A 25,567-nucleotide genomic window follows, 5' to 3' on the forward strand; every position below is an offset into this window, starting at 1 on the left:
GCCTCTGCAGACAAATGCAGGGTGGGAATTAAAGGCATGCATCACCATACCCAGCCCAGAACTTTCAAAACTATGCATGCTCAGGGTCAGTGAGGTGTTTTGGTGGGTAACGGTACCAAGCCTCCTAAGCTTAGTTCAATGCCTAAGACCCACAGCAAGACTAAAACTCCAAAGTTACTTCCAACCTCCACATGCACACTGCAGCCTTTGCGCACCCTCTAGTAAGTGTGAAAGTACACCGCATCTGCGCTGAGCACTTCAGACTCTTCCCACGATTCCCTAAGCTTGACAGCTACTCAGACGTAACCTGTGTCAGGTATCAGGTCATCCAGCTATGACTTAAGGTCCTGTGACAGATACGCACAGGTGACACACTGCACCCTGAGAAGGGGCAGAAGGGGCCTCTGCATCCGAGTATGTGGAGGCACACAGGGTGCTGAGCATTCCCTAGAAACTCACAAGCAGCTCTGCTGAGGTGTTGTTACAGAGCCACCAGTGCCCCCACCTGCCTCCAAGGAGTCAGTGGGGACAGTCACTAACAAAACACAACAGCACGAGAACAAGGTAACCAAAAGGAACCAAGCACCCAGCTCCCTTGTTCAGAAACAGACAACAACTTTAAAAGGAATTAACATCAAATACAAGGACATGGAGAAAAAGTCAAATAAAGGCGAGGACAGGTATCCTGAGGAGGCCTACACCACGAGAAAAAGACGGATACTACTGTGGGCGTAAGGATCGGCAAGGCTCTACTACATCCAGGGAAAGTCAAAACAGTAAACTGCAAAAAGACAGACAACGAGTGTCACACGGTTAGGATGGCTTCTTCTTAAGAAGAACCCAGCAGTCCCTTGTGTACTAAGAATAGCACACAGTCTTCTCACTCAGAGCTCTCAGGACGCTTAAGTTCCTTTGATAGCATAAGGCATGTCCGGTAAGCTGGTGTTGGGACAACTGATCTCACAGGACTGGGCATGCAGTACAACAACTCAGCTCTCAGGAGGCAGGGGAAGGAGCACCAGCAGGTTCAGGACAGCCTTGTCAGAATACACACGCACATACAGGCCATGGTTCAGTATATGGTCTGTAGCCCAGGCTGACCTCAAACTCAGTATAACTGAGAATGACCTTGAAATCCTGATCCTCATTGTCGGGATAGGCTTGTGCCTCCAGCTTAACCACATTGAGGGTTTTGTTGTTTTTTTTTTGTTGTTGTTGTTTTTAATTTGGGGTTTTGTGTTAATATGACACAGGTTGATTCCAAGACCATTTATACAAAAAGTATTCACAAGAGCCAGCCATGGTGGCACAGGTCTATAAACCCAGTTTTTGGAAGAATAAGGTAGGATAGAGACTTCCAGGCCAGTCTGAGCTAGATTAAGACCCAAGTCATATCAAGAGGGCTTATGCAGCCACAAACCTAAGCTGAGAGAGACATGTACTTCTGCAGAAGCTCTAACAGAATTCCAGAGTGTGATGTGGCCTGAGGGGCGACTCTGGCTCTTGGGTCAGTCATCTCTCAGCACCCACAGGACATGGAGGTAGAGCTAACATCTCTCAGGAAACCAGGCTATGTAGCCAATGGCATCCACCTAAAAAGGCCCTGGACTCTCGACTTCAACCCCACCCGTCCGGCAAGACAGATAGCTCCCCTAGAGTACTGACTCCTAGACATCTAAGGAAGAGCTGAGGATGGCTCACGGGCGAGGCTAGCCTGCTCACCTCGCAGACGCCACAGCGGCGGCGCTTACAGGCGTTCTCCTTGTCTTCCTTGTCGTCCTTCTCGATCTGCTCCGAGAAGAACGTGTCAAAGATCTGGTAGACCAACTTGGTGGTGGTGGCTTTTGTGGGCCCTTTGTCCTTCTCCTTAGTAGAATCTTTGAGGTTATAGCGTCTCTCCGCTCGCCTGAGACAGATGGCCACCATTTTAGGGAACCAGACACAGACTGCCTTCTCTGGCCTCAAGTCTCCCATCTAATTCCTGCTACATCTTTACCTCTGTCCCAGAGTGACCCCAGCCAGCTTGATCAGGGCTCTCATGCAGGGAGTCAAGAAGATGGGCGTCTCATCACTGTCCTTGGCATCATCGTAACTCTCTACCTGGTTCACCACAAACTGGGCATGACGCAGCAGGGAGTCCTCTGTGAACCGGTTCAGGTTAATGGCAGAAGGAGGGACAGTGGTCTTTGGTTTGGGGAGAGAGGAAGAAAAAAAAACCAAAATGATCAGATTTTTCCAATGTTTTGCCTCCTTGTAAGGCTGGGTGAAGGGATCCTAGTATTTCATGTATGTTAGACAAACAATGTACCAAAAGTTGAGCACCTAGGCCCCCATTGGGGATTCTAGACAGGGGCACTACAACTAAGCCACGCCCCAGGCCTGTTGCATTAGTCTTCTATCAAGACTCTTCTGGTGGTGGTGGAAGTTCTGATTCTGAATACAGTCTTCTCTAGCATCAACTATGCTGTGTACATGTGGATCCAAACCCTTCCTAGAGAAGGTAAAGCTCTCACCTCAATCTTATTTATTAGGTCTTCATAGACGGCGTGAGGATTGCTTTGCAGGAACTCAACCACAATCTTACTGATGTAAATTTTCTCCTGCATCAACCCAAATATTGGCGCATAATCTGGGCTGGGTTCCATCAGAATATATTCCGCAAATGCTAGGAAGAACACATGACTTGGTTTTTATTTTTTTTTTAATTTTTATTTTTTATTTTTGGTTTTTCGAGACAGGGTTTCCCTGTGGTTTCTAGAGCCTGTCCTGGAACTAGCTCTTGTAGACCAGGCTGGCCTCGAACTCAGAGATCCGCCTGCCTCTGCCTCCCGAGTGCCGGGATTAAAGGCGTGCGCCCGGCTATGACTTGGTTTTTAAAAATAGTCCAATTAGGGTGATTATGAGCATTTCCAGCTCCTCCAGAGCCTACCATTTATGCAGATGGCTGTTTGGTTTATTTAACAGGGTCCTGTCATGTTGCCTAGGCTAGCCCCAACTCCTCAATTTCCTGAGTAGCTAGGACAACAGTTAACTGCTATGTCCAGCAGGCAATACATTTTAAAAAGCTGTTTCAGAACCAGTAAAATGGCTCAGCAGATAAGGGCACTTTCCTACAAGCTTGACAACTTGAGTTTGATCCAGGGCCTCACATGGTAGAGGGAGAGAATCAATTACTACTATCCCACATGTATGCTGTGGTGCACACAATTACACACACAAAAAAATTTAAAGCCATCTCAATCCGATGGCCTCCAGGCTGAACACGGGCAAGTATGTATCTTCCAAGCTTCCAGAACAATCTAAAATTTAAAAAACCCCACAACCTAACCCACGAGAATCCAACTTCTCCATTCGCTAAGGTCCACCTGGGCTTGCAGGAGCCAGGTGGAAATGAGTCAGCTGAGACCGGCACTGAGCTGTAAACACCTGTCATACAACTGGAGGATCAGCTTTCAGGCCAGTAAAGATGAACACAGGTCACGAGGTCCTCCCTGTGCCTGATGAGACCTCTCTCCAAGGTCGACCAAGCCCAGACAGGCCGAGGTTCCACGACACTTGTGACTAGGCAGAAACTTACGGGTGCTAAAGCCAATGAGAGCCTTTTCTCCGCCATCAAAGCCAGTGATCCACCACTCATTGATCGGCCCGAGGTTTTTGCAATTAATACCACCTGTGGAAAAAAGTCTCGCTAAGAAACACGAGACATGGAGACTTCACAGCTCGCTCTCTCCAGCTAGAAAACCCAGCCAGCATGCAACCTCTTCACTGCTCAGTTAATGGCAGGACTTTGAGCTCTCCTCTCAAAACAGTACTTCCCACGGGTTCTATCTTGCCTCCCAAGTTTTGTTTGCTTCTTTAACAACCCTTGAACATTGAACATACCTTTACCAATACACGTACCTTCCACAGATGGATTTTCATCATAAATTGCTTTGGCACAACCAGCAAAGTAGAGTTCAATGTTCTTCTCAATGAGACCAGTGTCAACAGGACACAGATGACCTCTATTGCAATATACACTACACAGGCAACAAACATTACTTCACCACCCAGCTCTGCACCGATGACCATAAATCACCGTCAGACTCAAGGTACCCAGACTAAGTGAGGGTTCTGGACTCAGCAATATCCACCATCCAACAGTGTCTCACACCACATGCTAGAGTTATAATTGGCTGGTTGTGAGCTGCCTGCACAGGTTATCAGCAACTGGAGTTGACTGCTGATTTCTCTCTCCAGACTAAAAAGAAATGGAGTACCAGTCCTGATCCTGCATAAAGCCTGTTCACTGGCCACACTTAGCCAGCCAAGGGCTGAACGCCCTCAGCCATCTTCCCCCACCAGAAAAAAAGGCTATGTAACTGAGTGAAGGAGAAGCCTGGCTTCAGTTCTCTGAGGATGCCACAGTGGGATTTACAGCTGACTGCTATCTACAAACAGTCTCTAACTGGCTCCATAGGTCTACTGCCTATTTAGGACAAAGCCCTGTAGATCACTGGCAGATCTACCATGTTTCAGTGGTAAGTGGTAAGGAGAGAGATAGCCACTAACCAACATGCAGGGAGTATTGCCACAGCCACACTCAGGGATCTTGACCCAATGGTCCCAAAAACTCCAGCCCATGGTGGGTTCAATATCTAAGAGCACCCAGAAATGATGGCTACTGGGACACCAACGGGTGCTCCTGAAGGGACCCCTTCACCATACAACCCAGAAGGACTTGTGGGTTCAGCCTCATCACATCTGGTCCTGCTTCTCCATCAAAACCAGGGCTGGAAACATGGCTCAGCTGTGAAGGGCTTGCCTGATGTAAATGAAGCTCTGGTTTGCACAGAGAACTATACATATGGGAGTATTAGCACAGAAGGCCAGGAATTCAAGGTCATCCTGACTACCTATCAAGTTTGAGGCTGGCCCAGGCTGCAAAAAAAACCAAAAAAAAAAAACCAGAAAAACAGCAGTCATAAAATTTTTATTTGTGGCTGAAGTCTATTCAACCTTAATTGGCTTCTTAGCTACTGTCAGAAGGAGGGCAGCTTGAGAAGCCCTATGATTAGAACTAATGACTAAACTCAGATGCCTCGAACACAGGTGTCCACCAGTAGAGCACACCCACAGGGCATGGCGGTTACCTGAAGCAGGTCACCCTGTGCTGGGGAGATGACTCGTAGCTTTCAAATCCAGACGAGTTGGATTCATAGATGGACAGTTTCTCACTGACCAACATTTGGAGTTCATCCACCTGAAGGACAGGGGACAGTGACAAGGGCATACCAGGAGGCAGGAGAGGAAAGGGTGAAGGTAGAGCACGGACTCACAGCATCCGGAAGGTGTTGCTGGTACTTCAGGTCAGGGTCATCTAGGAACTGGCCGCACTGGGGGCACCGTGGTGAATCCGTCTGTGGGAAGAACAGGTACGGCCTCAGGGCCGCTCTCCAACATCTAGGAACTGCTGTGCTGTTGCTGGCCAAGTTCCTGGAGGTGCCCTTACCTTTGAGATCACGGCTGATTTGGTTCGAGCCGCTTTTTTCTCCACTCTGGAAGAAGCACAAGGTTGCTGGCATTTCATCAAACTGGAATACGCTATCCACCATCAGCCCTGCACCAACTCTTCCTAAGCTAGCCCAGGCATGCTGGTGCCAATATCCACAGTGACCATCATGGTACTGAGGTTGCCCAGCAGAAGCAAAGTGCCTGGCTTCCACTCTGACCCACAGGAAGTTAAGGCTAGTGCAGCGGTTTGCTGAACAGCCTCCTCTCACCCCTCTCTAGAACTGCCTAACAGCATCACCTGCTCTGTAAGGGAAAGCGAAGTGCTTACGGTTTTTTGGGTGTCATTTTTCGTCTCTTTTCTTCCTAAACAGGAGCAAGAAGAACAGAGTCAGGACACCTTAGGCTTGAATGGCACTTTAGATTAACAACTTCCTATACTGCCAGATAGTGGTGGCGCACACCTTTAATTTCAGCACTCAGGAGGTGGAAGCAGGTGGATCCGAGTTTGAGGCCAACCTGGTCTACAAAACGAGTTCCAGGACACTATTCTCTCTCTCCGAAAACAACAAACAAACAAACTTCCTATATGTTATTGTCACAAAACTCAGGAAGAAAGCTGGTAAAGGGTCAGGTAGGTACTAAGGCCCAAATCACACCAATGTCCAAATCCCATGAAAAGCCTGCCCTAACCCAGTACTCAGAAACCTAAGGCAGAAGGACCATGAGTTGGAGGTCATCCTTGGATATTTGGCAAGACCCAATCTCAAAAAAAGAAAAAAAGAGCTGGGTGGTGGTGGCACACACCTTTAATCCTAGCATTTGGGATGCAGAGGCAGGAAGATCTCTGAGTCTGAAGCCAGGCAGGCAGGGCTACACGGAGTAACTCTGTTCTGAAAAACCAAAATGAATGAATGAATGAACAAATAAAAAGCAAAAAACCAAAAGAATAAAAAAGCCCACCTCCTATATCAGGGCCAAGGCCCCTAGCGAGGTGAGTGAGGTTCAGCGTGGCCCCAACAGTGAAGCGCTGATACAAAAGACACGCCATTTTCATGAGAAGGACAGCAGAGTCCAGTCTCTCCTTGTACTACACCAAGCTACGTGAGGGCATAGCAACACTGAAGTGCTCTGGGAGCCAGAGCAGTCTCTCTCACAGCTAACTGTAGGGTCCTCCTAAACATGGACGTCTTGAAACCACAAGCTTCAAAAACTACATGCATTACTGGAGATGCCTATCGCAGGTAGGCTGAGAAAGGCAATGTATAGAATCACTTCCATTTAAAAGGACTTTCAAAATGCAAAAAGGAAAGTCATGTTGCTACTTTATTTTGAGATAGGACCTCACTATGTAGCCCTAGCTGGCCTGGAAATAAGTCCCTATATAGTCCAGGCTGGCCTCAAACTGAAGAGATCTGCCTGCCTCCTGCCTTTTTTGTTTGTTTGTTTGTTTTGGTTTTTCGAGACAGGGTTTCTCTGCAGCTTTAGAGCCTGTCCTGGTGCTAGCTCTTGTAGACCAGGCTGGTCTCGAACTCACAGAGATCCGCCTGCCTCTGCCTCCTGAGTGCTGGGATTAAAGGCGTGCGCCACCACCGCCCGGCCCTCCTGCCTCTTGAGTACAGGGTTGTGGCTACTCTGTAGGTTAGAACGGCAACTGTAAGTAGAGGAGCTGGAGTAAACTCTGGTGCCTCCTCCCATACAATGTCAAACCTATTAGAGCCAAGGTCCCACACTGCTCTCCCATCCCTTAAGCATCCTAGCTCCAGAGCACTGACACTCTGGATTATGGTTTCCACAGAATCACTTGGAAGCAGCACTATTCTCCGACATCTAAATGTGCCCCTTGTCTAGGAAAGGGTAGGCTAGTTGATGTGTGCGCTTCCAACTGACCTCTCATTAAACTGTCAAGTCTTCAATTAAATATTTTTTTTCAAGATTGTCTGACTATATAGCTCAGGCTGACATTGAATTCTAGATCCTTCAGCCTCAGTCTCCTGATGCTGGGATTATGGGTATGAGCCACCTTTCCCTGCTTCCCCTGAGCCATTTTTACAGTCAAATCAGGACCCATACCAAAAGAGACAATGCACTGTGACAGTACCTTGATGGCTATGATGGCACCACGTGATAGCCACGGGACCTGACCAAGTGTTATGTAGCCTATGTGTTCAAATATAAAGTCCTAACTTGTGGAAGGCAGTCTGTTTTCCTAGGTTCTGGATCTGGCCAGTCCTGTCTCCTGCAGATACAGAGCTGTTGGCTGTTTTTTTTTGGAACTTGGGAGGTGGCACCATCTGGAAACACAGTGACCAGAGGCTGTGGGTATGTCTTACTGGCTGACATGGGATCTCACTATGACCAAGCTTGAAGTGACCCCGTCTTTGCCCCAGGTGCTTTGAAAGCAGTCATAGCTCCACTTCTGGCTCCCTCTCAACCTTTCACTTTCCCTTTGCAGAGCTGGTAGGGAATCCAGAGCCTTGCACAGGCTAAGTGGTCACCGGAGTGGCCTCACTAGCAACCATGGAGGTTTGACCCCAGACACAAACTATCTCAAACAGCGAGAAAAAAATATGGCTCAAGTTGCAAAGACAGGCTTCGCACAAAGACAGCAGTTTCAAATGAACTCCCATAAACAAGCAAAGGAGAGAATCAGCTTCTTGCACTCGGCAACTTCTACTCAGTCTTAGACAACACTAGCAAGTATGATGTCGTGTCTACATCCCAGCAGTCAGATTGACACGGGACTGAGGTAAAGCTGGACTACAGAATAAAAACCTTGTTTCAAAAAACCAAAAAGAATAAAAACATTGGGTTAGAACTGACAGTGCGGCTCAAGTTGCAGAGCGCTTGCCTAGCAGACAAACACTTGGCTCTCATTCCAATACTTAAAGACAAATGATATGAGAAGCTGAAAGGATGGAGAGTACTCTGGACAAAGTCCTCAGTGCCTAAGCCTGAGCTAAAAACCTCATCACAGGGGCCACTGGCTCACCACACCTCCAGAGTTCCCAGAGAGCAGCCAACAGCAAGAAACAGGCCAGAGACAACTAAGAAGCTCGGAAAACCCAGGACACTTTCCATAAACTGGGGCCTGTGCTGAGATCTTCCCAACATTATTTGTAACAAACCTGAGCCACATAACGATGCTCTGATCTATGGACCATCTAGAAGACCGTGATACGTCATCTGTGACTATATAGCGACCTGCAGCATCTTTGTTTTTGTTAACTACATAAATTAAAGTTTAACTTCTTAGAGACAAAGTTACCTAATGGCCAATTTCTTGGAACATATTGAGGTCATTAGGTAGCATGAAATTCATTGCATATAGTCTAGATCCTTTTTTCTTTTTCTTCCCCAAAGACAGGGTCTGGTATAGCCTTGGCTGTACTGGAACTTGCTCTGTAGATCCAAGTACTGAAATCAAAGGTGGGCACCACCACTGCCTGGTTTTTGTTTTCTGGTTTAATGTAGGTCACAGCTCATGTAAAAAAAAAAAAACAGCAGACAGGAAGCAAGCTGAAATGGCACATGCCTGAGTTCAAAACCAGAGGTGCAAGGCTATGTTTATAAGGAGACCTTGTCTCAATACAAATAAACCCTGGAAGACTACGATCCTAGCAGACTAGACATGCGCTGGGGTTTTATTCACTGTGGTACTGTGGTTCTATTCACAACAAGTCCTTCCCTCTTAGAGATTTTAAAATTACATTTGTCTATCTTGTGTGTGTATGTGTATTATGTGTGAGTGTTCATGTGTCATGGTATGCAGGTAACAACCAGAGGATGACTTCTGCTGTTTGAAGTCAGCCTGGGCTACACATGCAGATTCTGATTCTAAACAAATGTGAGGCTGAAGAGTTGTCTCAGTGGTTAATACTGTCTGTTCTTTCAGAGGACCCAGGTGTAAGTTCTAGTATCCAAACCCAGTTTCAGGTGAAATGACACCCTCTTCTGGCTTCTGTGACCACTGAACAAACATGGTATACAGATATACAAGCTGGCAAAACACCTATACATGTACAATAATTATTTGTTTTGTTTTTCAAAGCAGAGTTTCTCTGTGTAAAAGCTCTGACTGTCCTGGAACTTGCTTTGTAGACCAGGCTGGCCTCGGACTCAGATCTGCCTGCCTCTGCACCACCACTGCCCAGCTTTTTTCCTCCCTTCCTTTCTTCCTTCCCTCCTTCCTCCCTCCCTCCCCCCGCCCTCAAAGTTAAGAAACAGAAGAGCCAGGCTCTTCTTACTTACCCTTTCCTCTTCATCTCCTTCCTCAGACTCTGAAGCTATCTGCTCTGATTCTGCTTCCTTAGGTCTCCGTTTGGTGGCTCTGTGAATAAGGAACATTAGCTTTGAGAATCCAACTCCAGCATAACTATTCTGGAAATGACAGATGAACACCTCCCCATGAGAAACAGTTAAACACTCCCAAGCCCCAAACCAAAAAGTCATGAAGACTCAAGGCAGAATTCCTTTGAAGGGTCTGCAGATGGCCCAGAGGACCCCCACGGATTAATGAGCAAGGTGATAGAGCTAAGCCCCACACAGCTGAGCAGGTATGGCTTGGCCCCTCAGACTGTCAGTTCTGTACTTCTCCCTAACAGAGCCTTTCGGAGTTAACACGACAGCAAGACATGAGCACTTTTGACACTTACAGATCTCTGGGTTGACTTCTGGGCCTGGGCCTTCTTTTATCCTGACAGTAAGAAATGGAGGAGAGGAGGGGAAACAACATTTCAGAGGCTAAGCAGGGTGACTTCAAGCTCAAGTGTGCAGGGTCAGCATCTTGGTTCTGAACACCAGGAGACATTCTCTCCTGGGACCAGAGGCTGACTGTGTCCCCCATTTCCCCAATACTGCAAATCAGCAGGCACTAAAGAATCTTCTAAAGAACTCTGTAACCTAACACTTGAAGGAAAAGCAGGAGCCTCCTTATGCCCAAGTCAACATGGACCTTGCCTTAAAACAGAAACAAAAGAACCACAGCTGAGAGCAGTGGCATCCACTTTTATTAATCATATCACCTGGGAGGCAGACGCAGGTGATCTCTGAATTTGAAGCCAACCTGGTTAACACGTGAGTTAGTCTGGGCCAGCCAGGACTACATAATGAGATTGTCTCAAGAACAAACAGGGTCTGGAACTCAGTGAGTCAAGTGTCTGCCAAGCATGCAAGACGTCCTGGGTTCCACCCTCAGCTCAGTATGAACTGGAGTGGTGGAACAGACCTGTGATCCCATCACTGAGGGCTGCAGTAGGGGACAGGCAGGTGAACCAGGAGTTCAAGGTGACCCTTGGCTACATAGTGAGACTGTTTAAAAGCAAAACAGAAAGTACACATCTAGACACAATTCTAGTAAATTTTTTTTTTTTTTTTTTTTTTGGTTTTTCGAGACAGGGTTTCTCTGTAGCTTTGGAGCCTGTCCTGGAACTAGCTCTGTAGACCAGGCTGGTCTCGAACTCACAGAGATCCGCCTGCCTCTGCCTCCCGAGTGCTGGGATTAAAGGCGTGCGCCACCGCCGCCCGGCAAGTCTAGTAATTTCTGAGCACGTAGAGTGCACCTCACTGATTTACTCATCTGGATGAGTGGGTCTAGCACATCAACCAAGTGTTAACCTTAGCCCTCCCTTTCCACAGGGCAGCTGTGAGGCACTCTGGGCTAAGGACACGCAAGCTTGAAGCCATTCTGGTCCCACAGCAAGAACCCATCCCAAACAAAGCTCAGCCAACAAGATGACTTGGCACTCGCACATAAACCTGACAATCTCAGGGCTCCATACAGTGGACAAAAACCAATTCCTACAAGCTGTCCTCTTGATGTCTACATGCACCGACACACAGAAAATAATGAATATAAACAAGAGCTCCCTGACTTGAGGCAAGCCCTGACAGTGACCCACTTGCATCTGGGCAAAGGGAGGTACGGAAGCATTACTACGCCCTGGGGTGATACGAGACCAGCACTGAGAACACTCACACTGGCTCAGTCTCCACTCTAAATCTCAGTGGAGGAAACCAGGTGGACAGTTCTCAGACATCTAAGGTGGAGAGCCAAGACACGAGTGTGTGACCTCATCTACTGCTCTAGAGTTCCATAAAGCAGGAATTCACAAACCAAGTGTTGTACCCTATCAGAGGCCTTGGCACATTGGGGAATAAAGTCTTCCATGTCCTGGAGATTCAACCAATCACAGATGCAAGAGGTTCAGAAAACTATCCTCAGCCCACACAGACTGTCCTTGCCATGTTCCCTAAACAATGCTGTAATAGTAAACAGCATTCTGAGTACTAGGTAACACACATGCACAGGAGATCTGTGGAGGTCACAAGGACGCAGGCAAACACTGGGCTGCTCACACAACAACCTCAACACATTTTACAGAAAATCCTTGCACCACCTTCCAATTGTATGCTTTAACCTCGAATGGAGGTCTTTTGTTGTTTTGAGACAGTCTCCAACAGCCTAGGCTGGCCTTGGTCCTCATCGTCAGCTAAGGAGATGAAATTCCTACTCCTGTCTCTGCCCTTCTGATGCCAAGATTACAAGTGTGCACCATTTTCCCAGACTTGTCTTAGGTTGTGAGGGTGTTCAGGTGAGCAAGTTGCGGGGAGGGAGAGTCAAGAATTGCACTTAGGACGAAGGGGGAGGGCTTGTTGAACTAAGAACTCAAACTTCAACTCTAGGTGGACCAGGTCTCTACAGAAACGGACTTCACAAGCACCTTGGTCCAGGTAAACAGGCTCAGACATGCAGTGACAACACCCAAGGGAGACCAGACAAGTCCAGAGTGACAAGTGAGATGGGTAGATCTGCACGCAGAAGCCTGCCCAGCATCATCTCTACCAATCCAGCAGGAGCACACAGACACACAGACACGCCCATTTAAGTTAGATAAGGACTCTGCCTTTTCATCTTCGTCATCGTCCATTTCCTCATGAGTTCCTGGTCTTGCTTCTCTGTCTGGCTCCTCCCATGATCTCCGCCTTGACGATCTGCCACATAAAAGAAAAACTCACATGAGCACTGGTGACCATGACTCTAGGCACCATCCAAGCATGGATGGTTTAAATGACAACCTCTCAGAGTTCAAGAAGAGGGGATCTTTCCTATCCTCCACCTGTTTATCCTTTATATCCTTATGACTTTATATATTTTTGCAGAATTGGGGCTCAAACCTAGTTCATTATGAACTGATGACAAGTTCTCAATTGGGTCCAGCCAGATGGCTAAACAGATAAAGGATTTGACACATAAGCCTGACGATCTACGTGATCTCCGCAATCCACCATGGTAGCTATGAACTGAATCTGGAGAGCAGCCCTCTTACCTCTGCAGGCAACTGTAGCATGAATACTTTCAAATGGACTTGCATGCACATGCATGAGTGCCCTGGATCTATGAGTCACACCCCTCAGTTCTTTAGATTAGGCCCCACTGGCACTCGGGCCTGAAGGGCTGTCTGCACCTGCCCTGTGAACACTGCTGAGATGGAAGGACTGGCGTGCGGTCAGCATCAGCAAGCACAAGGCTGGCCTCAGAGTCCAACTGTCAACTTAATTCTTCAGTAGCAACCCCGCCCTCAGGTCAGATATTTTGCTGTCCTCTGGACCTGGGACTTCAATATTTGCATCACTCAAGTGGGTACTAATAGAAGCTTTAAAAACAAAAACGAGATCTAATCTACATGGGTAGTAGAAAAAGACAAGATCTCCTGAGTAAATTGGGAGCATGGGGACCTTGGGAGAGGGTTGAAGGGGAGGGGAGAGGCAGGGAGGGGAGCAAAGAAAAATGTAGAGCTCAATAAAAAATAAAAGATATTCATAAACACAAAAAATAAATTAAAAATTGAATTAAAAAAAAAACCCCTATCTCTGAGGTTGGAAAAATAGCTCAGATATGCACTAGAGTTCAAACTGACGAATACACTACGTAAACACTGGCTGTGTAGGACCCACAGTTTTAGCATTTAGAAGGCTGTGGCAGGGGAGCCCCAGAGCAAGTTGACTCATTAAGGTTAGTCCTACCAGTGACCCCTAGACTCAATCAAGAGCTCCTGCCTGAATGAACAGGTGCAATAAGGAAGACACTTATGTCGGCCTCGGGCTACATTTCATTTGCACACACATGCCCACATGTAAGACGTGTGTCAAAGAAAAAGGAGTACCTCTATTTGGATCTAGTGGAACCGGCCTGCAATCCCTGCATTCCAGATGCCGAGGCAGGAGGATTAAGTCTGGGGCCAGCCTGGGATACACAGGAGAGCCTATCTATTAAAAACATCCAAACAAATTAATAAATACTAAAAGACCAGCACTACTCACTTGTGCCTATCCACTGCCACAATAATATGCTCAGGTGACAAGTCAGACCACTGTCCCTGCCAGGATCAGCGGCCAGCTAGTAAGCCTCCAGGGAGCTCAATAAATGCTTAGCTTTAAGCTGCTGAGCTTTGGGACTATCAGCCAGCACTCTGAGTACAAGCTAACATAATATATATATATATATACACACACACACATACACACACACACACACACACACACACACACACACACACACACCATTCAGTGTGACCACGGAGGCAAGACCTGAGTCAAAAGGTCAAAGGCGACTATGTCAGTCTTTGCTAGGGTAGTCAAGACTTTTTGTTGTTGAGACATGGAGTCTATGTATTTCTGGCTGACCTGGAACTTGCAGAGATCCACTTCTGTCTCTTCGTGCTAGGATGAAAGGCATGCACCACATGCTCCAATTTCTTTTTTTTTTTTTCTCTTTTTTTTTTTTTGAGACAGTGTCTCACTCTGTAGCTCAGGATGGCCTCGAATTCATGGCAACCTTCCTGCCTTAGCTTCCAGTCCCAAGATGAGATTACAGATGTGTCCCACTATGCCCAGCTTCCTTTAACTTTAGTTATCTGTATAATGTGAGTGTAGATACATATGGAAGTCAGAAGACAACTTTCGGGAGTGGGTCTCTTTCTACTGTGTGGGTTCCAGGGATTGAACTCAAAATTGTCAGACTTATATTACAAGTACTTAGCCAGACGAGCCATCTCACTGTGCCTTGGTCTATTTTTCAGCTATTAATACCTTAGGCATGTGGGTATTTTGTCAACATTATGTCTGATCCCCTGGAATCTGGAGCTAAAGGCAGCTGTTAGCTTCCATGTGGTTATCAGGAACAGAACCCAGGCCCTCCAGAGAGTAGCTAGTGTTCTTAATAGCTGAGTCATCTCTCCAGCCAGCCTTATTCTGCCCCTCACTTGCAGCTGTGACACCACAGCTGAGCACCGCAGGGCACAGAGGCATGCCAGCTGCACTTACAGTTCTCTGGTTTGACGCCGGAGTCTCCTGTCAGGTTCCTAAAAGAGAATAAAAGTTACAGTGAGACTCTTGGCACCACCACCACGAAAAACGCCAATTCCCCAATTTGTCCTGAATTCCTGCTATGGAATTAACACACCTGCAGTAATCCTAGTGGATTCTAGTTAGTGAAGTCGGTACGATGAACACTTACCAAGACCACTGTTTAGGGCGGCTCTCCCTGGAATCCAGACCACACTTAAGACTTGTCTTACTCTGTGACTAAGGAGTCATACCCAGGCTCTAGGGTGGTCTTTTTCTCTCAACCCTCACATTAATCCCACATTAAAGTATCTTTATAAAACCTCAATTCTGCTTCCTTAAAAACAAGACTGCACTCATGCTCTCCCCTGAAAAAGTAAAAAAATAAAGTCCAGCTGGGTGTCAGTGGCGCACGCCTTTAATCCCAGCACCGGGAGGCAGAGGCAGGTCTCGACTTCAAGCCCAGACTGGTCTACAGAGCTAGTTCCAGGACAGCTAAGGCAGCACAGAGAAATCCTGCCTCAAAAAAAAAACTAAAGTAAAATAAAGAAAGAAACAACTGTCTTTTCTTTTGGTGGAGTCAGCAGACAGTGAAGACATTCTGATGAGACAAACCCTGGTGGGGAGGGTCACACAGGCCTAATGACCTGAGTTAGAGTTCTCTGAACACAAGAAAGCCAAACCCAGGGCCAGTGAGGGCTCGGTGCTAAAAGCACTTGCTGTTTTGCTTGATGACCTGAGTTTGATATCTGGGTCCCACTTGATGAAACAGAATTAATGCATACAAGTTATTTTTTGATTTTTGATATCCACATATGTGGACCCACAAACACAATAAATGTTTTGTTTTTGATTTTTTTGAGATAGTGTCATGTAGCCCACGCTTGCCTTGAACTTACCATGTAACAAAGAATGAAATCTATTTCTCAAGTACTAAAGAGTATAAGTGTGCCTGGAAATTTTCTGTCGTTCTTGGGAATGATGAAACCCAAGGCTGCATGCAGGCCAGGCAAGTGCTCCAACTAAGCTATATCCCCAGGCCTCTGTGTATAAAACTTAACCATGTCTTACTGCTAAGCAAAGGATATGTGCAGCTCAGAACCTTCACCACTATTTCCTCCCAGTGCTGGCTTGATGGAAAGAAGGATTCCAGCCGGGGGCAATGTGGATAGGCTTTCTTTTGTTTATGCTTACGATGGAACCCGGAGCCTCAAGCATGCCATGCCAAAACTCTGCCACTGAACCAGGACCCAGCCCAGGAGGGCGGCTTTGAATCTAGATGGTGCTATGAAACCTCCAGCATTTCCCACTGCTCAAAAAGGAGACCTCCACAGAGACTCAGTCAAGGTTTCCTAGACTCACTGCTGCTCTCCCCACCTCCACCTCATCAGGGAAACCAGAGAGACAGGCTCAGGGAAAGAAGGTGTCAAGGGCTTTACCTGGTCACCTGGCTTCTCCCGACACGAGGGGGTTCCTGGTGTTACACTTTCCGGTTCCACTACAGAAACTTCAGCACCACTGTCAGGCAAAGTAGACTATTATATAGGCAGGAACCAAGCAGCTCAGTCCCGAGCCCAGCTTCCTACACCAAGAGTAATTGCCACCCCAGGACAGTTGACAGTCTCACCATCGAATACTGAGGGAGACCCTTTCAACTCAGGTCTCATACCAGGAGACCTCAACTCCTGGGATGAGGGAGAATTCTACATGAATTAAAAGATTAGTACTTTGTTTCCAAATTCAGCATCCTTAACAGGATTACAGTTGCCATGGAAACTTACTACAGAACTCTTTAGTTCTCAGAAAATAATTTCTATAATTGAGACAAATCAAAGAGGAGATTATAAGGATGCTCACCGCTCCGTGCTTGTAACTCTGCGTCTCTTATCCTGGGCAGAGGGAAGAATAGAGAATAAGACAATGTTGGTTTGAAAGGTACATCGGGGTTGGGGATTCAGCTCAGGGGTAGAGTGACTGCCTAGCAAGTACAAGGCCCTGGGTTCTGTCCGCAGCTCAAAAAATAAAACAAACCAAAAAATTGATCAACCTCCAACTTCAGTTAAATAGAGTGGGTAGAGGGGTAGAGCCAGGTATGCTAGCCCACATTTACAACCCAGCACTCAGGCAATTGAGGCAGGGCAATCACTATAAAATCAAGGTCAGCCTCAGATAGTTTCAGGGTAGCCTGGATTATCCAGTGATTTCCTGACTCAAAAAAAAAAAAAAAAAAAAAAAAAAAAAACCAAGATGCATGAAGAGGTGGCTCACTCACTAAGAGTGCACTCTGTTCTTCCAGAGCACCAGAATTCACTTCTCAGGACACATGTTCATGGTCACCACCCCAGGAACTAGCTCCAGTGATCTGGCATGTCTGGCTTCTTTGGGCACCTGCATGCATGTACACATACCCACACACAAAAACCACAAACATACACACAAAAATCCCAACCATCTGGGATAGTGGTGCAAATATGTCATCCTAGCACTTGGGAGGTGGAGGCAGGAAGACCAAGACTTCAAGTCCAGGCCCAAGTACACACAGTTCAAGCCTACCCCGGGCCATACAATACTGTCTCAATGTATTTGTGTATATCAAACACAGGGGCCCTGTGTGTAGCTGAGTAGTACAGTGTTTCCATGGGTGAAGCCCTAGGTTTGAGTCCAACATTGAAAAAAATAGACCTGCCTCCCGATGCCTTCAGACCAGAGCCACAGCATCAACTATTATAGGACTCCAGTCTGTTGGGCTACACTGCCATTTTCAAAGCCATCAGGCGCTAGCACAAGAGCACACTGCGGCAGCAGCCCTGTCCCACAAGCACTGAACACCCCTACTACAAGGAATCTGTTTAGACAGACCAGCTTTTGCCAAACACATCCAAGTTAAATGTCCAGAGTCAACAGGATGGCCCACCTGGTCTCTCTCCTCTGCAACTGACTCATCTAGGATTCTCTCCTCGGATTCTTCCTTGGGTTTCCGTTTAGTGGTGCTGTCACACGGTAAGGAGACGTTAGTTCTGAGACACACACAAACCCAGCCATTCAGTGGCCTTCAATAACTTTTCTTTTACAAAAGAACCTCTTGAAGGCACAGTTTGTCTTCCCCGCCAGGAGGGCCCATCTTTCCAGGACTGAAGAGTTTCTTTTAAAGTTACATTACACAACTTCAAACCATACAAGTATCTTAGGGGTTAGGAGAGTATATCATGTGCTCTGGAGCTGAAGTTACAGGTAGTTGTGAACACACCAGTGCTCAACATCCATATATTTGTTTTTAAAATCTTTTCATTTCATGTGTACAAATGCTTTGCCTGCATTTTTTTTTTTTTTTTTTTTTTAAGACAGGGTTTCTCTGGGTTGCTTTGGAGCCTGTCCTAGAACTAAGCTCTTGTAGACCAGGCTGGTCTGGAACTCAGATTCGCCTGCCTCTGCCTCCTGAGTTCTGGGATTAAAGGTGTGCACCACCACCACCTGGCTGCTTAAAGCAGCCTGCATTTGTGTCTACGCACCACACTGGGTAGTAACTGTAGAAGAACGGAGAGGGTGCTGGATCCCCTGGAATTGGAATTACCAGAGGTTGTGAGCTGGGTGCTGGGCCCTGAACCCTGATCCTCTGCAAGAGCATCAGGTGCTCTTAAGCACTGAGCCAGTTCTCCAGGCCCACACACATATTCATATACATTTATAGTGTATGTATGTTATATGCATGCATTTCGGCAATGTGATTACCCATTTTGGATTGCGTAAAGCTGTTCTCTGCTTTTTGTGAGACAGTCTCTCACTGATCATAGAGCTCACCAGCTTAGCTGGACTATCTGGACAGCCAGGGCCCAGAACCTGTCTCCGCCCTCCCTGTGCTAAGACTGCAGACATGCACTGGCATTCCTGGCTTTTAACATTGTGTTGGGGATCTGAAAACAGGTTCTTGTGCTTGCAGAGCAAGCAAGCACTTTGCCTGCTAGATCTCACTATCTCCAGCTTTATACTTAAGTATTTTTAATGTGTATGAGTGTTTTGCTTGCATGTATGTTGTGCACTGTGTATGCCTGGTACTTGCAGAAGCCCGAAGAGGATCAGATCTCCGAGCTAAAGGTGTTATGAACAACCATGTAGGGGCTAGAAGTTAAACCAGATCTTCTGGAAAAGCCGCTGTTCAGCTTTATATTTTCTGAGGCTGATTCAAAGGACAGAGTCACCTTTGTCAAAAATCTGTTGTATCTCTTTGTAAAATGAGAAAATGAGAAGCCAGCTGGGCGGTGGTGGCGCACATCTTTAATTCTAGCACTCAGGAGGCAGAGGCAGGCGGATATCTGAATTCAAGAAAACACAAAAGAAGCCATTGCTGTCTAGACCCATTGCTCTGAGACTTACAAAGTAGCAGGCAAAATTCTAATGTTTCAGAGGAACACTGTATGCTGTAATAGAGATGGTTCAGCAATTAAGACCACCCAGTGCTCTTGAAGGCTTGAGTTCAACCTAGGCCCTGGCTGTCCAGTTGGGTGATCATGTTGAAGAAAGGCATACACATAACATATACACACTATGAATGTACACAGTGTACATATGAAGCTGGAGAGATGGCACCTGCTCCTCTTACAGAGAACCTGGGTTCAGGGCTCAGCACCCAGTGGCTCAGAACAATTAGCAACTCCAGTTCCAGGGGATCAGCACCCTTTCCTGACTTCTGCAGGCACTACACAATGTGGTACACAGACACACATGCAAAATACTCGCATACATAAAATTAAATCTTAACAAAACTGTAACAAAACATGGATATGCCTATATAAATAGGTCCATATGAAGTTGGTTGTTATAGCTTTGTGAAGGTTCCAGTACTGGGAAAAAAAAAGTTCATAAGTCATGAAAACAGTATTATGCTTTATTTTTCTATTATGGGTGATGAGTATGAGGGTTCTTGTTTCTTTGTTCTTTCTTTAAGTTTGTTTTTTTTTTTTTTTCTTCAAGACAGGGTTTCTCTGCAGCTTTTTTTTTTTTTTTTTTTCAGAGCCTGTCCTGGACCTAGCTCTTGTAGACCAGGCTGGCCTCGAACTCACAGAGATCCGCCTGCCTCTGCCTCCCGAGTGCTGGGATTAAAGGCGTGCGCCACCACCGCCCGGCTTTTAAGTTTTATGTGTATGGATGTTTTGTCTACATGTGTATCTGTGCACCACATGCTTACAGTGCGTAAGAAGGCTGGAAGGGGACATCACATTGCCAGGACTGGAGTTACAGATGGCCATGAACTACCACGTGGGTGGAGGAAATCAAATCTAGGTCTTCCGCAAGAGCAGCCAGTGCTCTTATCTGCTAAACCATCTCTCCAGCACTGAGCACTATATACTAGAGTTTTATGTATGCTTTAAGTTTTCTCAAAAAGTGAAAAAAGACGAAGTGTTTACAAGCAATGTTTGACAATGTCCACAGAACAAAAACCTGCAGAATAAGACATATGTAGGGCTGCAGCTCAGTGGGAAATCCTCTGTCAGAAATCCCTATGGGGGCCGGGCGGTGGTGGCGCATGCCTTTAATCCCAGCACTCGGGAGGCAGAGGCAGGCAGATCTCTGAGTTCGAGACCAGCCTGGTCTACAAGTCTACAAGAGCTAGCTCCAGGACAGGCTCTAAAGCTACAGAGAAACCCTGTCTCGAAAAACCAAAAAAAAAAAAAAAAAAAAAAAAAAAAAAAAAAAGAAATCCCTATGGGGGTAGGGGCATGGCTCAGTGGTTCCTAATGTGAACCGGACCCTGGAGTCTATCCTCAGTACTAAAATAAAGGTTAAAAAAAAAAATTATGAAAGCCATTCATATTTTTCGAAAATTACCAGACCCCAAGAAGTGGCTAATAGCCCCTTCATTACATACTGACCCCTTCATGAAGTGAGATGTGATGGTGGTCTGCCTAGTGATTCTTCTCACAGCCATGGAGCTAGATGACGCTTCAGCTGTTTAAAAACAAGAAAAAGGACATGGCATTCTTCAATGAGAACAAATGACTGCAGAAGGCCAAGGGCTGCACGAATATACACTTCTTGGCTTTCAATCTAGACTAAATTGCATACCAGCTTGCACATGTCATCAGACCGTCCCTCAGAGCTGCCATTGTCCAGTAGCTGACGATAGCATACAACCCAGGGAAAGGAAGCCCAGAACCCAAGAATGATTTACGGTGACCAAGCACCATGTCAAACCATTATAAACAAAATCCCTAAACTGAAACCTCATGCAGGGTCCATCTATGAGAGTCTAAGATAGGTAGAGGTGCACAGAAAATAAACCAGAGGCTTGGTGCAGCTCCGTGGCAAAGAACCTGTACAGCATGCACACTGCTCTGGGCTCCATCAACACCACCACCATCCCCCCAAAAGAGAATAGAACAGCTGGGGCTTGGTAGATGTGCCCTTCCCTAGCACACTGCAGGTCTTAGGTTTCATCCCTGGCACTGCAAAAGAGAGAGACAGACAGGACAAACAGATAAGGGAAGAAAAGCTAAAAAACTTAACCAGAGAATAAGGGTGCAGCTAAATGTCAGCATGTTCTCAAGTGTTCACAGGGCCTTAGGCTTCCTCTCAGCACCAGAAGCTAATAGAAACAACTAAAATACATGTATGCGGTGCATGCTCAAGATGGAAATAAGTCAAGTGAGACAGGCGAGGTAGCAAAGGCCTATCATCCCAGCACTCAGGAGGCTGAAGTAGGAGGGCAGAGTTTACGGCCAGTCTACGCTATATAGACAAGCACAGTCTCAAAACAGCCAGAAACCCAAAATAAGCAAACAACCGTAAGCCACTATGTCACGTGTCCTTACAGCTGGCCTCACTGTCCCACTTGCTTCTCCTGGGTGTCCGAGGCTTGGGCTGGAGTTTGGAGGATTGTTCTGAATCTGCCATTTCTGCTTTCCGGCTTGGCCGGCTCCCGTTGGCTGGACAATCGTTGGCTTTCCGAGTGAGAGAGTGAGTTCCGTTCTCCAAGGACAAATCTTTATTTAAAAGGGATTTCACTTTAGCCAGGTAGCCCTCCTACAACAGCAAAGGAATATTTAGGCACAGTGAGACTAACAGGAGTCTCTGCCTCCCTAAAGACTGGGAAACAAACTTACCTCAGACAATTCTTCTTTATGTAATTTGGTTTCCAAGTCATATAACTGGCTCTTTATTTCTGTTTGCAGGAATTCATGCAACAGGTTCAATTTCTCTTTCACACACTCCTGTGGAAGGACACAGCTGAGGAACCCCCAGTCTCCCAAGACAGCAATTAACAAACTCATAGATAAGCCACCTGGCCATCCCAGTGGCTGGGTGCTGACATCCCTAGCTCAGCCAAAAAAAAAAAATATCAAGCTAGGCATAGTGTAGGATGCCTGAGATCTCAACACTCGGGAAGCTTAGACAAGGAGGGTTGCCAGTTTAATTTGAGGTCAGTTTATCTAATAAGTTCAGGGTCAGCCCAAGCTATGGATCAAAACCCTGCCTCAGAAATGAACTAGGGTGATAACTTGGTCATTAAAGCACTTGTCATGCAAGCACGAAGACCAAAGATCAGATCTCCTGTACTGGCATAAAAGCTTGGCAGAATCCAGCACTCAGCAGGCAGGTAGGGGATTCCTAGGCCAAGCTTGGCTACTTAAGACTGGTTGAACCATGAGTTCCAGATTCAGAGTCTTCACCTTAGCAAACAAAGTGGACAGTGATAAAGAAAAACATCTGACATCAACCTCTGGTCTCTACATGCACATGCATTCACCTGATTGCATATGGGCACCCATGTATATGCGAACACACGCACAGGCACACCGTACATATACAAGTGAATATTTGAAGGAAGAGCAATTACCTTTTCTGTTAAACCGTCTCTTTCCAAGTCTTTGAGCCTGAGTAAAGAAAGTGATACAAAAATAAAATAAGCAACTTCGTTTACCTCTGAGAAGCAGAAGGGGCAGGAGGAGCAAGAACTCAAAGTCATCTTCGTTATACATTGCGAGTTTGAGGCTAGCTTGGACTACAGGAAACCCTGTCTCAAAGTAGAGGGGCAGAAGGTACAAGAAAGGAAACTGGGAACAGGCCAAGGTCAGGGTCTTTCCCGGATGACCCACAACTGTTTTCCAACTGGGTCTGCCACAGCGTGAGTGATGTCGGCATGAGTCATGGCTGCACTGTGAGGCCCAGCCAGTTGATGGCTCCTAAAGGCCAGGGATAAAATGGGGAAAATGAGGTGTCTAGGGCATCAGGCATGCCCATTTACAGAGGCGCTGGAGATGAAATCTGATGGGTCAGATGGTGAGCTGAGAATGCAGCTCAGGCGGCCTTGGATTTCATCCCTAGCACCACGGGTGGCAGGGTACGGACACGACAGCAAAGCCAGCCAAGATCTCAAAGAGCTCAACCTCGAGAATATGTACCTAAGTTTGGAAGTACGGAATTCTCTTGGATTTGTCTGACAGCTGTCAGATTGCTGATTATCTCACCTCTCTGGTCAGGGACCACGAGAAGAAGTGGTAGCCTGTGACCAAGCCTGGGGACAGTGGAAGGTGAACAGGTCTAACCGCCATGGACAGGAGCCAGGCCTGTGCCAACTCTGCCCCATTCCAGCAGCCCTGAAGTCTGGGTGCTCCGTTTTCGGTAGCTAGAGGGTAGATTCAGTATTTCCAGCGGCTGCTGGACCAGGGGCACGGTGGTTACTCCAGCTACTGGCAGACCCTACTTTGTTCCTGGTCAGAAGCTGGGTAAGTGGACTAATATCAGCAAAGGGGTTTTCCCTTAGAAAAGATGTTCAATGCCATGCCAACGATACAGTTACAGTTAACCACAGTACAACAGGGACTCTAGCTCTGCAGAGCTGAGGCCCTGAGAAATGTGTGTTCAATACACATATCCTGGGTTCCATCCCAGTACCAGCAATCCAGGAACGTGGGTGCATTATCTGTGAGCCCAGCTCTTAGGAAGTTAGGAGGAGGTGGTTCAGGAGTTCAAGGCCAGCCTAGACTATAAAATGAATTTAAGGCAAGCCTAGGCTCCAGGAAACTAAAAGAAAAAGGCTCTGGAATGGCTGTTTTTCCAAAGCTCAGACTGGAGTGTGGCAGAGTGCTGCCTAACACACAAAAAGCCCCGAGTTCTACTGCAGCACCCAAAGGAAAATAAAAATCCCTCCAGGCTCATAGCTTCTCACTGGCAAGTCATCCTACCCTACAGTCACTTGGCCCAAGGCAAGACTCAAAGTCAGCTGCATGGTGGACGTTTATAGCCAGAGGCATAAACACAGCTGCTACAGCAATGCATGTGACTGTCGCTTTGGTGCCCCACCAGATGCTGGGATGGAACCCAGCAAGAGATCACACTCCCTCAAAATGAAGACAGGGCACAGCGGCTGTGGCCAGCTCAACAGCCCTAGATCTGAGATTCTACCAGGTAAGACTCAATTAAGCTTGATGGTTCAGGCCTGGAATTCTAGCACACCGGATGGAAGAGTTCACAGGATCAAGTTCAAGGCTACCCTGTGCTACAAAAAGCAGTATGTCTAAAAAGAATGAGAAAGTCCAAGTAGAGAACTCGAAACATCCTTCACCCCACGTTGACCTGACAGGCCATGATCCATTCCTAACTACTTCCAACAGTTTAGCCACCTAGGGAAGATAAAATACACATAAACCTTTGAAAAAGTAGGCAGACATAGCCAGGAACAGCAGCACTGAACTGCAATCCCAACACTTCAGAGGTAGAGGTAGGAGGATGGCAAGTTCCAGGCCAGCCTGGATTTTAAGGCTCCATTCTGTCTCAAACATAATGTAGGGCCCCAGTGGAAGGTTCAGTGGATAAAGGCACTTCCAATTCTGACCGAAGTTCAACCCCTCCAAGTGGAAGGAGAGAACCAACTCCTGGAATTGTCCTGACCTCCACTTACATTCCCCACATAAGCCACACACACAATAAACCTAATTTAAAAAAAAAATCTAATATAGCTAGGCAATGGTGGCACACACCTTTAATTCCAGCACTCAGGCAGAGGCAAGTGGACCTGTGAGTTCTAGCAGAGGAAGCCTCCTGAGCAGAGTTCCAGCAGGACAGCTGCTTCAGGGGATACCCAAGAAACAGCCATTAACAGTGCCAGACAGAAAGAAGTCCGGAGAGGACCCAACAAAGAAAGCTCAGCAGCTTACCACTAGAAGAGCCATGGAAAGATAGGACAACATTGGAACCACAATTTTAGAAAAATCAGTCCAACAGAAACATGAACTACATAGGAGTTTGCAAAGGTTATTTCAACATCCTAAACCAGAAATGCTGGTCTGAGATACAATTTGGCAGCAGAGTAGAGCCTACAAGACAAGCCCAAAGTTCTAGAACCCCACCTTTTCTGTCTGCTGTTGGGGATGAGAGCCAGGGCCTGGAAATATGCTAAGGACATAATTCTCCCACTAAGTTATACCCCCCAGCCTCTGGCTAAGCAGATGGGTTGAGGCCATCTGATGATAGCATCTTGGGTAGCAAAATGATGTCCCTCTCAGAAAATGCTGCTGCCCTGACCCCAGGACCTGTGACTTATGTGGCAAGAGCAACTTTGAAAATGTGACTAAGATTCTAGGGCAGGGGCTGGAGAGATGGCTCAGTGGTTAAGAGCATTGCCTGTTCTTCCAAAGGTCCTGAGTTCAATTCCCAGCAACCACATGGTGGCTCACAACCATCTGTAATGAGGTCTGATGCCTCTTCTGGCCTGCAGGCATACACACAGACAGAATAT

At 46.8% G+C, this 25,567-nt stretch overlaps 1 protein-coding gene across 1 annotated transcript in view; it reads right to left on the bottom strand.

The window, feature by feature from the left end:
- Dnmt1 (DNA methyltransferase 1) overlaps positions 1-25,567 on the bottom strand; it is a 47,310-nt gene that overhangs the window by 15,082 nt on the left and 6,661 nt on the right. The window contains exons 2-21 of the mRNA XM_038321964.1: positions 22,667-22,703; positions 21,933-22,040; positions 21,642-21,852; positions 20,703-20,778; positions 17,750-17,825; positions 16,693-16,724; positions 16,275-16,353; positions 14,815-14,852; positions 12,396-12,483; positions 10,146-10,186; positions 9,742-9,820; positions 5,822-5,856; positions 5,492-5,537; positions 5,319-5,399; positions 5,133-5,242; positions 3,901-4,019; positions 3,578-3,670; positions 2,514-2,665; positions 1,997-2,184; positions 1,723-1,906 (exon numbers count right to left, since the gene is read on the bottom strand). Coding sequence (XP_038177892.1) covers positions 1,723-1,906; positions 1,997-2,184; positions 2,514-2,665; positions 3,578-3,670; positions 3,901-4,019; positions 5,133-5,242; positions 5,319-5,399; positions 5,492-5,537; positions 5,822-5,856; positions 9,742-9,820; positions 10,146-10,186; positions 12,396-12,483; positions 14,815-14,852; positions 16,275-16,353; positions 16,693-16,724; positions 17,750-17,825; positions 20,703-20,778; positions 21,642-21,852; positions 21,933-22,040; positions 22,667-22,703 — 1,873 coding nt within the window. The remainder of the gene's footprint in view (positions 1-1,722; positions 1,907-1,996; positions 2,185-2,513; positions 2,666-3,577; positions 3,671-3,900; positions 4,020-5,132; positions 5,243-5,318; positions 5,400-5,491; positions 5,538-5,821; positions 5,857-9,741; positions 9,821-10,145; positions 10,187-12,395; positions 12,484-14,814; positions 14,853-16,274; positions 16,354-16,692; positions 16,725-17,749; positions 17,826-20,702; positions 20,779-21,641; positions 21,853-21,932; positions 22,041-22,666; positions 22,704-25,567) is intronic.

This window comes from Arvicola amphibius, chromosome 3, assembly GCF_903992535.2.
Source record: "Arvicola amphibius chromosome 3, mArvAmp1.2, whole genome shotgun sequence".
Taxonomy (NCBI): Eukaryota; Metazoa; Chordata; class Mammalia; order Rodentia; family Cricetidae; genus Arvicola; species Arvicola amphibius.